The sequence below is a fragment of the Platalea leucorodia genome (assembly GCF_965183815.1).
Source record: "Platalea leucorodia genome assembly, chromosome: 21".
NCBI lineage: Eukaryota > Metazoa > Chordata > Aves > Pelecaniformes > Threskiornithidae > Platalea > Platalea leucorodia.
In genome coordinates this window covers 5,917,393-5,934,742 of record NC_138843.1, presented here as the reverse complement: position 1 = coordinate 5,934,742, position 17,350 = coordinate 5,917,393, and the positions used below count along the sequence as shown (strand labels likewise).

The window sequence follows — 17,350 nt, the reverse complement described above, 5'->3', positions numbered from 1 at the left end:
CCAGAGCCCATGCAGGACCCTGCCACCCTCCAAAGCACCCCAGGGCCCTCTACGGGCCCAGCTGCCCTTCTAGGACAAACTGAAAGAGAGTAGATTTAGATTGGACTTAAGGAAGAAATGTCTTACAATGAAGGCGGTGAGACTCTGGAACAGGTTGCCCAGAGAACTTGTGGAACCCCATCATTGGAAGCATTCAAAGTCAAGTTGGATGGGGCTTTGAACACCATTATCTAGTGAAAGATGTCCCTTCCCATTGCAGGGAGTTGGAACTAGATCATCTTTAAAGGTCCTCTCCAACCCAAACCATTCCTTAATTCATGAAAAGCCCCAGGAATGCCCCTGTGATGGTCCTCCAGCTCCCTCACACCACCCTGCAAACAGTGCACCCACCTCAGCCAGCCTCAGACTCCAGAGTTATCTGCAAAGACTTTTATTAACTTCAAAGGATTAAAAAGTGGCCAAAAGCCCCAGCGCAGGACTGCCACGGGCCCTGGCTGTGCCACAAACAAGGCACCTGAGTTTCAATAAATAAACAGCTTCCCAGAAGAACGGCACGCACAAGAAGTGCTGCACCCCCAGCCTTGATGGCCTTCCCACACCTCAGGGGGTTCAGACACCCCTCGATGGGGCACTGGCAGTGGCCCGGGGCTCGACCTGGGCTCAGAGGCGGACAAGGAAGGCCAGGTTAAGGGCATCAGGGATGCGGAGCTCATCCAGGTGCAGAGGGGAGGCGGTGAAAGGCAGGTGCACAGGGAAGAGGTGGCTGGTGTCCACCAGGAGGTGGCTGGGTTCCCCTCCATACTGGTCCTGCAGCCGCTTCTGTGGGGACAGAGCATTCACATCCAGGGCTGCCCCAGCGAGGGGGCCCATGTAGGACAGCCTCCCCCCCAGCACTGGACCCCAGGTCCCGCTTACCTCAACACTGCTGATGAAGCTGGGGCTGATGCGCTCCTCCAGCCCCACAGCTGGTGTGTAAGCCCGGAGGATCTTCACGACCTGGAGAAGATGGCGGGGACCATGAACAGGGAAGGGCTGGGCACATCCAGACACTTCTGGGTATGGCGTGGTCCCCAGCCCAGTGCCAGGGCATCCCTGGTGCACCCAGGAAGGCCATGGAGCCCCAGAATAGGACGAGTGCCCAGCAGGCAGCGAGCCCCAGCCCTCCCAGTACCTGCTGGGGCGACAGCACCGTGCACAGGCTGCAGAGAGCTCCAGCATCCTCCTCTGTCACCTTCTTCACCTGCAGCAGCTGGGCAGCCTGGACCAGGGGCTCCAGCACCTCGCGGGCCCCACTCTGCTGCAGCCCCTCTGCCCGCAGCCACTGCTCCAGCTGGCTGATGTTGTACCTGCCAGGGAGCCCAGGTCAGGGGGAGGCACCGGCCATGCCCCAGCTCCCCCAGATTCACCCGTCCTGCGTGGGGACTGACCTGAGCTGGATGCCGCGGCTCCAGGAGCACGTGTCCTTCCTCAGCAGCAGGTAGTTGAGGGTGGTGCCGCTGATGAGGAAGAAGAGCTGGCGCAGGGCCTGGTGCCCCACACTGGGGGCCAGCCTGTGGCGATCCAGCACCGCATGGAAGGAGCCCAGCTGCTGCAGCAGCTCAGGCAGGGTGTGGGCAGGGGCTGCCAAGGACCGGCGATGGCCAGGAGGGCAAGAGGAGGACAAGCCCTGTATGGGCTCACTCTCCAGCATTGCAGCAACTAAAGGGTAGAAAAGGCTCCTCAGAACAAGGCAGAGACTCTGCATTGTGCCTCAAGCAGCCAGTGCGCTGCTCCTGGCTCTGTGTCCCAGTCTGGGATGCAGGGGCTGATGACACCTCCAGGCTAGCTAGCCCAGGCTAGCCCAGGGGCTGGCCCTGCTCCATGAGCCTGCCAAGCAGGGCATGGGGAAATAGAGCTCCCCATGGATGCAGCCCAAGGTCCCCAGGGTGCTGAGCCCACTTTAGCTCCCCAGCCACCTCCTCCAAGCCAGGAGGCTCAAGGAGCAGAGGGTCCCTCCTAGAAGGGGGCCCATGATTCACAGCCTACCTTCCCCCCTGGGTACAGCCTCTGTAGCAGAGCAGGCCGTTCACACAGCGCTCCCACCCTGAACCAGTATCCCACGAGTGCCCTGCAAGCCACCCAGGCCCAGGCCATACCAATCATGGGCTTGAGGCGCTTCTCGGCGGTGCGGATGAGCTGCTGGTAGAGCTGGACAGCCAGGGCATCCAGGCTGCGGCAGGAGCTCTGGGGGTCCACATTCTGCAGGCGATGCTGGTTCTGCCGCGCCGTGTTCCCCTGCCAGTAGCTCTGTGGGCACAGGCTGGGTCAGAGCCAGCAGTACCAGGGGACACAGCAGGGTCCCTGAGCAAGCGGGGAGCGCATCACATCCCCACCTACCTGGGTTGGGGGCAAAGAAGATGCAGCCCCAGATGGGGACAAACCCTGTCCCCACTAAGCTCCCACCCTCCCCAGGGAGGCGGCAGACCCCCTGCAGCCCAGCCATACCTCATCCCGGCCGTACTGGCGCAGGCAGTTCAGGAGCCGGCAGGTGTTGGCAAGCCAGAGTGCCACTATGTCAAAGTCATCGCTGTGCTTCTGCGGGTGGGAGCAGAGAGCACTGGGGTCAGCAGGGCTCTGGCAGCGGCAGCAGCAAGCCCTCGTGGCAGCTCCGCGAGCCACACAGAGCTAGCTGCAGCCTGATGAGGGCTGTGGGGGTGCAGAGCTGTCTGAGCCTCTCACAGGAGCCCTGCAGCACCCGGGGCACCCCTCACTCCAGTTGTTGTGCAGGCTGGATGCTGCCATCAGGCACAGGCTGTGCCCGGGGGCCAGGCTGCTGCCCCAGTGCCATCCCCGCCTTGGCCAGTGAAGCTCCTGCTCCTCAGCCCAGCCAAAACCCCCAAACCCAGCACCTTCATGACCCTTTTGATGGCATCGATGGCTGCATCAAGGAGTGAGCGGGCCCGTGGCTCGTCACAGCAGTGGTCCGCGTGCCGGAAGCACAGGAAGAGGACGTAGGCTGGCAGGTCTGGGAGCGCCCCAGGGCTGCTCTGTGGTTTGTAGTCTGCAGGGGAAAGCAGGACAATTGGGATCCAGGCAGCTATGGAAAACTGGTCCTGAGCCAGGCGGGATGCTGCCCCAGCAACACTGAAAGGATGAGCTCACACAGCAAGAAACCCTAGCAGGGGCCAAGCTGGGGTAAGGAGTCCCCATCTCTCCAAACCCTACCTGTGATGATGACCTTGATAATGCGCCCTTCATCCTCCATCCTCCATGCTAGCATGGCCTGGGACAGCCCAGTCAGGGATGGGACCATGGGGGACCGGGACAGGACCACAGCGGACGCTGCCAACTCCTGCGCTGGCCCGGTAGCCTCTCTCTTCACTGGGGAAGAGGAGCACAGGTCACATCCTGCTGTGTCCTGGGCTGTAGGACCCAGATGAGGTCCCCTTAGCTCAATCCAAGCAGATGCTCCCCAGCATCTCTGTCTGGGGGGACTCTGCTCCCCATGGTGAGGCTGGCCGATGCTCCAGCCCCCCCGGTGCCTCCCTCCCTTGCAGGCACTTGCCTGTGAGCTCCTGGATCTGCTTCGCGTAGGCTCTCAGCTGCTTCTGGAGCTTCTGTGTAGTTCTTTCCTGCTTCTCCAGCTTCTGGGTCAGCTCCTGGGCAGCAACAGCCCCGGTAGGGCTCAGTCAGCCTCCCTCAGCTGGACACCCCCACCAGCACCCACCGGGTGGAGCAGAGCTGGGGGGATGCAGCAGGGTCCCCCACATTGCTCCCTAAGGAGCTACTGCAGCTCACCACAGGGCAAGGGCGTGGGAGCCAGCCCCAGGCCCAGTCCTGCCCACCCACCCCCCTGCCCCTTACCCAGTTCTCCTCCTTGAGCCGCAGGACATGGTGCTGCAGCCCCTCCTGCCCCTGGTGCCGCTGCAGGTCCTGGATGAGGGCTGCCTGCTGCTGGCTCAGCTGCTTGAGTGAGCAGATGTCGAGGTGCAGCCCTTCGACCTCCTCCTCGTGCTGCTGCTTCTCCTCCCGCAGCTGACTCGCCAGCAGCCTGCACACATGCACCCAGGGAAACTGAGGCACCAGCCTCCTTCAGCTGCCACACCCCATCCCTTGGGGAGGCTGCTGAGGAGGTATTTCTCCCCTGAAGCCTCAGAGCTGGGAACTCTGCCCCTACCCAGGCACCCTGCGGGCAGCGCAGACCCAGCTGTGCTAACAGAGCATCTCCCCTCTGGCTGCACTGAGCCTCGAGCACACAGGGCACAGCCCAGGAACCGGCTGCACCAGCCCTGCCCTCTTAGGAGGCTCCTGTTGAGCCCAGAGCACCCAGTCTGCTCATGCAGTGGATGTGCCTGTGCTCAGAGCAAGGTGGGATGCTCCAGCCCACGAGGAAAACGCAGCTGGGTGTGCTGGAGAGAAGGGAAGGAGAGCCAGGGCTACCCCACACCCAGGCGGGCAGCGAGGGGCAGGCTGCCCTCGCTCTCCCAGCCCAGCTGGGGCTATGGTGCCAGCAGCACATGAGGAGGTGGCTGCTTCAAAGAGGATTTGCAGCTGCCCAGCACCACAGTGCTGCAGAGGCCAGGCAGGTGCAACCCAAGCCGTGGCTGGCTAAAACACTAGGGAAAGCCCCACCAGCAGCATGGATCCAGTAGCCCATTATGGGGAAACCAGCCTCAGCTGGCGACCATCTCCCTGGGACCACACTCACCTATTGGCAACCTGCACCGCATCATATGCATGCTTCAAGTCATCATCTACTGCCACCTTCTCTGGGCTCCTGCCCAGCCCCAGCATCTCAGCTATGTTCTGCAGGGAGAGGAGAGCAGGGTGAGGGCAGCCCCACCAGCCTGGACCTGGCCCTGCTCATGGCAGCGGGGCAGGAGCTCACCCTGCGCTTGAGGAAGTCCAATGGTTTCCTCTCCTCCAGCTCCGTGGAGGCCTTGGACCTCCGCAGCTCCTCCCGAGTCCGTGCCAGCTCCTCGCTGACGGTGTTGAACTGCCCCAGGAGGAGAAGGTACGCCTTCTCGAAGGGATCCTGGCCCACACCGGCATTCAGCAGCACCTCACCGCTGGGCTGTGGCCCCTCCGGCACCGGCTGCCAGCGCTCCTCCAGCCCCTGGGTGCAGAGACAGGGTTTGGCACGGCAGCCAGTGCTGGGCACCAGCACTGCAGCACCTGCAGACACGCCTCCCCCATGGGACCAGCTCCCAGCCAGGAGCCCCAGGGCACAGCTGTCCCCATAGCCAAGGGAAGGGACAGTCCACTTGTCCCCACCACCCCACTGTCCCCACCAGTGTCACTACTAGCCTCAGCCTGCTGGTCGGAGCCATCTCGTGAGGGAGCTGTGGACATGGAGGACAAGTAGCTGCTCTCGGAGCCCAAGAAGCTCTCTGTCGAAGGGGACCGTCTCAAGGTGCTTTGCTGAGTGGGGAGAGAAGGACAAGGTTGTTCCCTCGCACCCCAAGCACCTGCTGGTGCATCAGCTGGGGCAGAGCAGCGATAGCTGCAGGATACCTTGGCTTGGGGATCCCCCAGCACATGAGCCTTCTCCTCCCGCAGAGGGTGCCCTGGGCCAGCCAGCGCTGCCTAATCCCCCCAAGGAGCCAAGGGAGAGGTTGCCCTGAGCCTCCCGGTGTCCCTGCCGGCCCCTCACCCTGTGGAAGGCCACCTCATCCCGCAGGTTCTCATAGCCCTGCTCCAGGCGGGTGTACTCCTGCACCAGGCTCTGGTATCGCGCCCGCTCCTCCTCCAGCTCCTGCAGCAGCCCCTGGCTCTCCCGTGCCGCACGCTGGTGCTGCTCTGTGGGGACGAACGCAGAAGGGCGTGGGGACAGGCAAAGCCAGGCCCCCTCTGCGAGGGGACATCCAGGACCACACCAAGCCTGCAGGACCAGCCCATACCCAGGGGAACAGGACGAGGGGACAGGTAGCCCCCTTTTACCTTTCAGATCCTGTGACTGCTCCAACACACGCTGGATCAGGGCATCCCTCTCCTCCCCCAGCTGCAGCTTCGTGGCTTCCACCTCTACCAAGCGCTGTGGGAAAGCGGAGGGGTGGGTACAGCCAGAGCCCGGCCCGGGGCCAGCCCTGGCTGCCAGAGGTCCCCTGGAGAGCCCCGTGGAGCCCCAGCAGAGCAAAAGCATTCCCCAGACAGACAGACCTGCCTGAGCTCCTCAACCTCCTGGCCCAGGCAGCTCTTCACACTGTGCCTCTCCAGCTCGGCCAGCCGCTCCTGCAGCTGCTGGACCTGGGCGTCACGGGCTGCATCCTCCCGCAGCTGCTGCATCTCAGCCCGCAGGCGCTGCACCTCCTCAGCATGGGCAGCGTTCAGCCCTGAGAGCTGATCCACCAGCTGCTGCTTCTCCTGGGCCTGGGGACAACGAGCAGAGCCATCATCAGGTGGCCAGGAACAAGGGCATATCCCCACATCTCCCATCAATGATAACCCCTGCATACTCAGGCTGCCCTTCTGCAATGAACCTGGATACGCCATTTCCCACCCATCTGGAGCCCTGAGCCCCCAGTATCACCTCAAACAGAGCTCAGGCCTGGGAGAGCAGCTCTCCATGACATACCACCCCACGCAGAGCCATGCATGAGCTTCGCCATGGCTTTACAGCTCATTACCCCCCTCCTGCCAGCCCCGACAGCAGGATTTTCCCACCCTGCTTCCCGAAACCCCCAGAGAAGATGACACCACAGGAGCCCTCCCTTTCCCTCCGCAGACACCCCCAGAAACGGAGCGGTGACAGCCGAAGCAGAGACACCCAGATGGTGACAGCAGATGCTGAGGCCGCAGCGCGGTAGGAGAACACGCCATGCCGGGACTGTTCCCGGTACGTGACGCTGTGCTGCAAGGCTGCACCCAACCAAGCACCCAGGAGGGTGCCCAGCCCATCCCCAGGGCCACCAGCCCCCCATCCATAGGAAGCATTGAAATCCCCAGAACGAGACCCAGATGCACGACTCCTGCCCGGGGAGCCATGTCGGGCAGGGTCAGCTCCCGTCGCAGGGCTGGGAGAGGACTGAAGACAAGGGCAGGCATAGTTTTGGCTGCACAGAGGCTGGTAAGAAGCAGTCAGCAAAAAGCAGCTGCCCCCACACCCTGGCACCCATGAAGGGCTGAAGCCAGCACCCACCTGTTCATCCAGCCTGCACTGCAGCTGTATCACCTTGATCTCCATGCCCTTGTGTAGCTGCTTGTAGTGCTCGACCGAGCGTGCCTCGACACGCAGCTGCCGCAGCTGCCGGCATGCCCGCACCCGGCGGTAGCAGCACTGCAGGTAGATGATGGCCCCACGCAGGCGGGCGTATTGGGTCCGGGCCAGCCAGCCCCTGACTGCAGCCTGGATCACCACGGCTTTCTGGTGCCGCACCATCTATGGAAGGAGAGATGGGGCAGTGGCATCGCCAGCGGCACAGCACCCCCCAGGTGGGACCGGGGCACCCACTGCCCTGCCAGGCTCCTACCTGTCGGTAAAGACGCCGGGCAAACATGCCCCGGGCAAAGGCTTGGATGGTGATGGCAGCCTGGCGCATGCGTAGGTAGGAGCGCCGGGCCAGAACCATCCTCAGGGTCTTCTGCAGCATCACAGCAGCCCTTGTCCTTCGCAGCATCCTGGTGAACCTGCAGGGAGGGCAGAGGGCTGAGCAGGGGGTGGCAAAGCCCGCAGGGAGGACAGAGCACCGGGCAAGGGCTGACAAAGCCTGCAGCCCAGCCCAGAGCCCATACAACTGCCAGCTCAGCCCAAGGCTGAGCTCTGCTCAGCTCATTGCAGCTCCCTCCAAGCCCCATCCCCTGCTCACCTCCGGGCCAACATGCCCCGGGCATGGCGCTGCAGGCAGACTGCTGCGGCACGTGCCCGTCCAAAGTGCCTTCGTGCCAGCCAGCCCCGCAGGTGCCTCTGCAGCAGGGTGCAGGCCGCTCTCAGCCGTCGGTACCGCAGCTCCTCCAGGTAAGCCACTTGGCCAGCCCGGAAAAACACCTTGCTCTTCCCACACTGGTACTTGCTGGGGTCCTGTGTGCAAGGGTGGAGTCAGTCCCAGGGATAAAACATACCCCAGCCAGGCTCCCCCAAAAGCGATGATCCTCGTGCCACTGATCTCCCCATCCAGCCTCCCTGGAGGCTGAGTTCCTCCCCATCTCCCAGCTCACCCAGTTCTGTACCCCACTGGGCACCCACCCATGAGGAGAAGCATCTGCAAGGGATACTCTGGTACCACAGCTGCACCCCTTGAGCAGGACCCTTACTTGGAGCAGTCTCTCAAGGGCAAGGCTGCAGATCTGCTTCTCAGTGGTGCCCATCAGCTCCTCTCTGCTCACCAGAGCCCTGTACCTCTCTAAGAACTCCTGGTATGTCCACCTGTGGGGGGACAGAGCGGGGTCAGAGGTGCTGTGGCTGGAAAGAGGGAGAGCACCCAGGGTGCTGCTGAAGCTGGGGGTACCTGGAGGGGTAGCCCGAGGCACTGATCCGGATGGTCTCCAGGACCCCACAGGCTCGTAGCTGCTCCACTGCTCGCCTGGAGTCAAACCTGGGGCAAAGAAGGGCTGATCTAGAATGGGTCCCAGCCAGCTTGGCACGCTTCAAGCTATGCGGGGCCAGGGCAAGAGGGACACAGACTGGAGGGACAGCAGTGCCCCACAGAGTCCCCAGCCCCTCCAGCCAGGCACTCACACAAAGGGCTGCTTGCCATCATTGGGTTTGAGGCAGCGGATGTAGTGCGGTGTGGTGCTGCCCAGCACCTCCATCAGCCGGTTCAGGGAGGCTTTGAACTGCGGAGGACAAGGCAAGGATGGTTAGGGCCAGCAGGAACATCCTGGGGCTTGTGGGGTTCCCTTGGGGCTACCCCAGCCCCAGTTGTCCGGGGCCAGCACACATTCTGACCCCCACCCCCACATACCTGGCTGGAGATGGACTTCTTGCTCTTTTGGCTACCAGGCAGCGATCTGCGGCTGGTGCGACCAGCCATCCTGGGCCCACTGGACCTGCGGGACATGGGGCCATCCCCTTCCTCCAGGAAGAGCTCAGTGAGCAGGGCAGACTGCACGGAGCAGAGCTGTGAGAGCCAGGCAGCCCTTCCAGCGAGCATCACCCAATGCCCAGAGAGCCATCACCGCCAGGAGACGCAGCCCCAAAAGACCCAAAAGACCCAACTGTGCCCCTGCCTGCTGGGAAAAACTAAGCCCGGGAAAAACTAAGCCCGGGAAAAACTAAAGTGCAAACCACAGGCACCTTCTTGAGAGCCCTCCAAGATGTCCCTTACCTTCTGCCAGGGCCATGTGGGATGGAAGGGAGAAGTGACAGCATTACAGACCTGGAAGCAGCAGGACCCTCCAAGCCCTCTCACCAGGGACATGGCCAAGATGTCCCCCAAGATGGGGAAGCCCAAGGCAGGGGAACAGGGTGGGGAGCACCCACATCTCACGGCACCCTGACCATGGCCAGCACTGCCCAGGGCCGTGACAGCAGGCAGACAGGGATTTACTCTGCATGGCTTATACGTCCTACGCCATCAGTCCTTCCCAGCCCCAGGCTCCCGGGGCCACGAGCCGGCCAGGCTCTGCCCTGCACAGCCCCTGCTCAGGGTGGCTCTCACCTTGCTGGCTCGCAGCATCCCCACCAGCTCCTCGGGGACAGCGTCCCTGTTCTTCTCCACAAACCCATCACACTGGTATTCCACCTGGCAGGAGACAAGGCAAGCACCAGCACTAGCCTGCAGCTTCCCAGACCGGTTTGGTGCAGGGCTCTGCTTGGACACAGTCCAAGGCTTTTGGAAGAAGTCCTTGCAGGAGTCAGAGCTGGTGCTGGCCACACTGCCTGGACCTCCTGCCCTGCTGCAAGGCTACTGATGGGAACCGTCACAGCCAGAGTTTTCATGTTTTTACCCTCGGTTAAAGAGTTGCAGCCCAGCACGCAGCAGCAGCACCAGCAGGATCCACTTCCCAGCCTGGGAGGCTGCAGGAGCTGCCACCACCAGCTCTAGACAGGGCAGGCTGGGTGCCCGCTGGCACGGAGCCACTGCCAAGCCCTCCCCGCCCAGGGCTGTACTGCCACAGCTTTCCTTACCTTGCCAGCAAAGTGGCAGACAACAAAAGCATCTGTGGGCCTCTTGGGCTTCTGGAAGTAGGAGCTGCCGAGATGGGTCTGGTAAAGCTTCTGGGCCCAGCTCCCATCACTGCCTTGGGGCATCTGAAAGGCAAATAGGTCAGAAGGAACAGGAGGGGGGTTCTGGGTGGCCACGGCAGCCTGCTCCCAGCACCCCTTGCCCACCTTGCACTCCTCATTCAGCAGGTCCAGGATGCCAAGCCGGCCCTCAATGAGCTCAATGCATGGCTGATTGTCACAGAAGTCAATGAAGACCCAAGGGATCTCCTCGGTCACATACTCCTCCTGCTCCAGCTTGAAGACATGCTGGAGGGCAGGGAGAGAAAAGGAGGACTGAGCCAGGAGGGGCCAAAGGTGGCCAGCCACCAGGCAGTGGCTTGGTTTCCATAAAACACCTGAGCAGCCCTTCTCCTGGAGCAGGAGCACTTTTGGAGAAGGGAGGGGACTGTGCCCAGCTCCAGCAGCCTCCCAGAGCCCCACGTTTGCAGGGACTGAAGCGCCAGCCACATTCAAGGCAGAGCACCAAAAGCAACAGCGCAGCGGGGTTGCGCATGGCCAACCCTCGCTAGCTCCCAGCAAGGAGACACATCTGGGTGACACCCACCATGTTGAAGAGCTGCTGCAGCTTCTCGTTGGCGTAGTTGATGCAGAACTGCTCAAAGCTGTTGAGCTCAAACATCTCAAACCTGCAGGCAGTAGAGACGGGCATGAGGCAGCTGCCGGGCAGAGCCACCCCAGCCAGCCGCAGGCACCCAGCTGGCCCCGCTGCAGGGACAGGCACTGCCCCGTGTCCCAGCTGGAGCAGTTGGTGGCTGCAGACCTGCAGCCACAGCTGGTGCAGGAGCAGGACCATGCTCTTCCAGGCAGCCCAGGAGAGGGGAGCTGCTCTTACCCATAAATATCCAGGATGCCAATGGAGGTGCGGTGGCCCTCCACTGACCGCAGGGCACGGTTGACCCTGCTCACCATCCACCTGAAGACCTGCCCATACATATGCTTGGCCAGGGCATCCCGGGAGTCGAGCGCCTGCTGCCTGGAGAGGGGCTTCAGGTAGGTCTCGCCAGCAGTGACCAGCTTGCGGTGGCAGAGCCAGCGCGTCACCTGCGATGCCTCGATGCCCAGCAGTGCGCAGAACAGCCCTAGGGCCTCATCAGCAGGCTGTAAAGGGACAGACCCTGTCATTGTGTTGTTGCGAGATGTGGCTCCTGCAGCCAGCGCAGCTCAGGGGCCAGTTTGGGATGCAGGGTGCAGGCAGCAAGCTCTCACCCACCTCCACATAGCAGCCGTCCCCACGGCGGTCCCTCCCTCTGACCACAATGTTGCCCAGGTGCAGGATGGCAGCCAGGATGCTGAAGAGCTCCAGCTGGTCGGCCTCGGGGACACCTGCGGGCACGGCACAGGCATGAGGGACTCCCCAGGCTCCCCCCACCCCGTGCTGGTCTGCCCCCCTGCATCGCACAAACCGGAGGGATGGGAACGGCCAGTAGATAGCTGGGATCCCCAGGACTGGGATACATGGCATCAGCACTAGGGTGAGGGTGGTGGGACAACCACCCCTAGGGACCAGCCCTGCCTCCCCACACGTGCCCAACCAGGACAGTACCCAGGAGCAAGAAGGCATGCCGTGTGCTGTCCAAGCTGGCCGCATCGTCGGTGCTCTGGGTAGCGGTGCACTGGCCCTGGCAGGTGTAGTGGAAGGACTCTGCTCCACCTGTGGGTGAGATCAGGCTGTGAACCAGCACAACCTGCCCCACGGGGCTCCCAACCACCCTTATCCCACCTTGGGGTGCCCAGCAGCAGCAGAGCCTCCTCCAGCACCCAGCTGGGGAGGGCTGGAAGGCCTGGCGCTGCCCAGCGTGGGACGGGCTGGCAGCAAGCTGTGCCATGGGGCTCGCGAGGGGGAAGTGGGGGCACTCACGGAGACCCAGGCCCTGGAGCTCGGGCAGGGTGGCCGAGGCACAGAGCTGGTAGAAGATGTGGTAGTTCCTCTCCGCTTTCGCCTGTGGATGAGGAAGAAAAATCACTGAGAAGCCAGGTCACCTTGGGCCACCCTGCTCCCCTGCAGCCCCAGATTTGGGGACACGGGACACCTTCTCCTCTCCCAGCTCGACTCAGCAGCGCTGGGGTTGCTTCCCTGGGGGATGCCCAGGAGGAGCACCCTCCCGCTCTGAGGACTGGGGCTCCCACTCAGCCCTGTCCCCATGCCACCCCAGAAGCCCACCTGGAAGGTGACACGGGACTTCTCCAGCAGGTAGGTCTTGATGGTGGCCCCTGTGACATGCGCTTGGCTGAAGCCGATCTCGATGTACTTCCCAAAGCGGCTACTGTTGTCATTCCTGGTTGTCTTTGCATTCCCAAAGGCCTGGTGGGGAAGGAGGGCAGAAGGTTTTAACTGGCCCCAGATCTCCAGGTGCTCTGGAGAAGTTCAGTCCCTGCCACCCGTTTTACAGGGCGGGGACAGACCCAGCATCCATCAGGGACACAGGCCATGAGGAGCACAGGGAGAGCCTGCAGGGACACCCCAGCTATCCCCACACAGACCCTGGGGACTCAGGGGACCCACCTCCATGACGGGGCTGGAGGCCAGCACCTTCCCCTCCATGCTGGAGTCGCCTAGGCAGCCCCCGACGGTGGTGAAGTATCTCATGGCATACTTGGCCGACACAGTCTTCCCCGCACCCGACTCACCACTGATGATGAGGGACTGGTTCTTCCCAAACCTGCTGAAGAGGAAGATGAGTTGGGAACGGCCTGTGCCCCAACAGGACCACTCTCCACAGACCGCCACGGTCCAGACGGGGCTTCGGCCCTTCCCCACTGCAGCCCCGGGGATGCTCGCACCTCACCATCTGCTTGTACGCTTCCTCCGCCAAAGCAAAGATGTGAGGATCCATATCCCCAATTTCGCGTCCGCTGTAGGCGTAAATTACCTCCTCCTCGTAGATAGGCAACGGCTTGTAGGGGTTGACAGCAACGAGGATGATACCTGGAGGAAGAGGGCTGTGCAGAGGGCAGGGGCAGGAGGGGCACCTGGCCCAGGGAGCCGTGGGGAAGGGGCACGGGATGGGGAGCAGGAGGGGTTGCACGGGGCTCACCGCAGTAGGTGTAGATGGCGTTTCCCTCCAGGAAGCGCCGGCGGAGCGAGTGCAGCACAGCCGGCTCGTGCAGGTAGCTCAGGGCCACCAGGTCATCGGCGCCTGAGAGGCAATCGGGGTTGCAGAGAGGCGGCAGCTGGAACTCGATGGGGTAGGCCAGTGCCTGCGGGGATGGAGACGGAGCAGCACACGTGCTGAGCGGGGTCAGCTGGCCCGCAAAGGCAGGATGGGTCTGTGGGGACTGGCACAGCAGGAGGGATGCTGTCTGGAGGCCATGCTTGGGCTGGTAGTCACCAGGAATCACAGCCCAGCCAGCACGGCGAGCTGAGCTGGAGGCCTTTTGGGAAGTCAGGCAGGAGCAGGCAGCGAGGACCAGCTCACGGGGCAGTCAGGGGACACAGGGCACCGTGAGCCAGACACGGCCGCAGTGGTCTGGGCTCAGACACCAGACAGGACACATCCAGGCAACGTTTGAGCCTCTCTGCACCCTGCTGAGGAGCCCGGGCTGGTTTGGGGGTGCAGAGGTGAAATATCTCCCATCTCGGGGTGCCCAACCATGTGGCAATCACAGAAGGGACCTGCTGGGCTGCACAGCTCCAGCCTTACCGAGCCATCTTCCAGGCGGAGATGGAGAACGGTGTCTCCGTTCTTGTAGCCTCTGGTTATTTCTGCCATCCTCCAGACTTCGACACAGTCAGGGATCCACACCCGGGCACCCTGCGGGGACAGAGGAGGGACGACACCCCTGCAGAGAGCCACAGCCAAGAGACAGGGAAAGCATCTGGCCACCAGCCTCCGAACCAAGCATCGCAGCCCTCCCCACGGTTCTCACTTAGGACAGTCAGCCCAGTGCTCAGCATCGCCATAGCGGGGCGCGCCATGGGACCCAGCACCCTGCTCAGTGCCCCACAGCCCCTTGGCTCCTGCAGGCAGGGGTCCCACCCAGCTGCTCTCCAGATGTGCAGGAGGGTGCCTTTGCTGGAGCCCCGCTTCTCCCCAGCTCTGCTGCCCACCCCAGGAAGGTCCGCACCTCTCCTGCCCCCCCCCCAGCATGGGGGGCTCTCTCTGCCCAGCCCCGAGGGTGCGATCACGCCTGCTGCTGCAGGGAAGGGTTCTGGAAACACAGAAGATGCCAAGCACGGGCATTTCTGAACACCCGGCGTGCTGGGGGTGCAGCCGCGTGGCTTGGCTGGGCAGAGATACCAGGCTTGAAAGCAGATACGTGCAGCACAGATCCCTTGCTAACTACCGAGTGGATCCAGACACCGTCACCAGCTCTGCACGCCCAGCTACAGGCCAGAGCACAGGGACAGCGATAAGAAACACCACCCCGTGCCCTTTTCGCCCCCCAAATTTGCAGCTCCCTGGGGCCCGTCGCAGCAGGCAGCCTTGTGCAAGGGACCAGCTGGCACCCATGGGACCAGTGCTCCCTGCCTGCTGGGGGCTGCCACCGGCCTCGGCTTCCCCTCCGCAGACAGCGGGTGCTGATGAAGTGGGGGTTCTGCAGCACCGTGAGCCCTGACTTCCCTCTGCACCCAGACCCGAGCATTAACACCTCCCTCACGCCTGGAAAAAGCCTCTTTGGAGCCACCCCACAGGGAGCGGGATCCCAGGAGCGAAGCAGCGCAACACCACGGGGGCAGAGAAGTAAAAACTAGGCCAAAAACACCCTCAAAACCCCGCTGCAGGCACCCCATTAACTGGCAAAAGGGTGAATACCTGGCCCCAAGCTGGCACAGGGTGAGCTCCTGTGCTGGGGAACCGCAGCTCCTGCTGCCCCTGCTCCCGGCCCGGGGTGCCCGCAGCCCCGCTCTGCGCCAAACTGTCAGACACGGACTCAGCAGCTCCTGCCAGACTGGGGGGAACAGGGGCTGCTTCCAGGCGGCCGGTGCCTCCCGCCGCTCCGAGCAGCAAGAGGTGAGGCCATCTTGCAAACTTAAAAAAGGGCAGGGGGGGATCCAACAGTTGCAGCTCTGCTCTCAGGCTGAGGCGGGAGCGTGTATCTCTTTCCACAAACTCTAGGAGCGATTGCAGAGCAGCGACAGGGCTCTAACGCATCGCGCTCCCACCCCAGTGGGCTGGGGCCAGCCTCTTGCTAAAAACCGGGGCCTGAAAACCCATCCTGGTTTCGCTCCTTTTGCAAATCCAGGGAACTTGGCTTGCAGCAGACGTTTCCAGGTCTGCAGCGTGCAAAGCACATGTGTTAATGCATCATTAAAGTTGATCAAACAAGCACTGGCTAGACTGGAAGTCTGGGGAGGGGGAAGGAAGGGGCTGAACTTTGGGTTCACATCCAAGGAGTCATCCGGAGACTGAAGGGCCTGACTTTGCAACCGAAATAAAGAGGGCAGGAAGGGGATGGTGCTGCAGGGGCCGCTCAGCGGAGGCGCAGCGACAGGAAGCCATTATCTTTTATGAGCAGTAACCGCTGGGGGGAGCGAAAATTGCACGATGTACGGCTTCCCGGCAAGGCACTAACAGATTTGAGTCTGAAATCGCAGCTGGACAAAAGAGCATCCCTGCTAGCGCGCCCAGCTGGGCCCTCGGCCGCTCCCCAGCGCCCGGTGCCGAGGGTGCGCCAGGCTGGCGCGGGCACAAGCGGTGAGATTCGGAAGGCAACGGCAGGGCTCCACGGGGCACTTGGCGATATCAGTCCTGCAGCTGCTTCGGTCCCAGCCTGGCCGGCAATTTGGGACGAGGCAACCCACAACGCCTTACGCACGGAAACCCTCCTTGCTTTGCCCAGGTTGCACCTCAATCACGCCACGAGGACGGACGCTGCGCCTCTGACCTCTGCAGAAATACCGGTACCCTCCAGCCCCGCAGGTACCTCCGGGGAGAAAGGACCAGGTTTAGGGTCTGCCCGACAGCTGTAGCAATCATTTTTGACACACAGCAGCAAAAATGGAAGCAAGAGCCTGTCCTGCTGCCTGCTCGCAGCAGAAGCATCCTCGGCAGCGATGGAGGATACGGGCCAGGATCCAGGGGATGAAAGCAGCCAGGGCAGCTGGGCGAGAAGCAGGACAGATGGGTGCCCAGGCAGCACCAAACCCTTCTGACCTGCGACCAGCACCCCGCGAGGTGCTGCGCTTGCCGGGCCACGGGTCCCTGCGCGTCAGGGAGCCCTACGAGCAGCCCAGCTGGGGTGCAGCAGCCCCGCAGCACCCACATAGGGCGGGCAGCCCACGGCCAGACCCACGGCTGAGGCACCACCAGGCCCCCGACACCCCACCAGGTGCCACCAAGCCGGGCACCAGTGGGGAGGTGACCCAGGGGGGCACCCAGGCCACAGCACCTGCAGCCACCCAGGGTGCTGAGCCCCCGGGGGAGGCACAGGACCCCCCAGGTCTGCAACAAGCCCCCCAAACCCGCGGGCAGGGCTCCCCCGGGCCCCCTCACCTGCACGTAGGGGTCCCCCGCAGCCATGGCGGCCCCCCCGCTGCTGCCAGCGCTCCCCCCCCCGCTGCCCGCAGCCCCTTTATGGCCGCTAATTGCCGCTAATTGTCGCTATTGCCGCTAATCGCCGCTAATCGGAGGGGGGGGGTTACGGCCCCCGCCCCGCTCCGCCTCCCGCTCCACCCCACAGCCCCTCCCGGGCCAGAGGCGCTCCTGGGGGCGCTGGGACTGGTGTCCCCCCCACTGCAGCACCCCAAGATCCCTCCCAGCTCGGGCACCCCAAGGGCCCCCTGTGCGGGGCACCTGGAGACCCCCCATTCGGGACACCCTGAGAATCCCCATAAGGGGCACCCCAAGACCCCACTTGGAACATCCTGAGAAGGCTTCTCTGGGCTCCCCCCCGGACACCCCAAGGTCCCCCCCTACCTGGGACACCCCAAGACCCCATCGAGGGCACCCAAAACCCCCTCCTATCTAGGACACCCCAACACTGCCCTCATCCAGGGCACCCTGGACCACCCCAGGTCCCCCACCCAGGGCACTCCAAGCACCCACATGCCACCACAGCCCCACGGCACAGGGCCCCGCTCCCCTCGTTACAGAGAGACCCCGGTAACGATGAAAACCTGCGGCCACGGCACCGGTGGTGCACTGACAGCTGTCAGTGGGTGCTGCTGCCCGTGGGTGCCCATGGGTGCCACTGTCCATGGGTCCTCATTGCCCATGGGTGCCGCTGTCTGTGGGTCCCTACTGCCCATGGGTGCCGCTGTCCATG

The 17,350-nt window shown here is 63.1% G+C and overlaps 1 protein-coding gene across 1 annotated transcript; it reads right to left on the bottom strand.

Moving 5' to 3' along the window:
• Nucleotides 1–660: 660 nt before the first annotated feature.
• LOC309599589 (unconventional myosin-Vb-like) lies at nucleotides 661–16,605 on the bottom strand (the record flags this gene model as incomplete). The annotated part of the gene is made up of 35 exons (XM_082331137.1): nucleotides 661–819; nucleotides 916–996; nucleotides 1,172–1,346; nucleotides 1,428–1,698; nucleotides 2,136–2,286; nucleotides 2,485–2,574; nucleotides 2,889–3,040; nucleotides 3,205–3,360; nucleotides 3,545–3,638; nucleotides 3,844–4,030; nucleotides 4,688–4,785; nucleotides 4,868–5,095; nucleotides 5,633–5,778; nucleotides 5,920–6,013; nucleotides 6,139–6,348; nucleotides 7,118–7,357; nucleotides 7,449–7,605; nucleotides 7,785–7,996; nucleotides 8,230–8,341; nucleotides 8,424–8,510; nucleotides 8,654–8,751; nucleotides 9,576–9,659; nucleotides 10,046–10,168; nucleotides 10,250–10,390; nucleotides 10,689–10,770; nucleotides 10,977–11,242; nucleotides 11,355–11,467; nucleotides 11,688–11,795; nucleotides 12,003–12,084; nucleotides 12,306–12,446; nucleotides 12,648–12,804; nucleotides 12,926–13,070; nucleotides 13,180–13,342; nucleotides 13,786–13,896; nucleotides 16,579–16,605. 35 exons carry the CDS (start codon nucleotides 16,603–16,605, stop codon nucleotides 661–663), a joined length of 4,941 nt encoding a protein of 1,646 aa, XP_082187263.1.
• Between the last annotated feature and the right edge of the window lie 745 nt (nucleotides 16,606–17,350).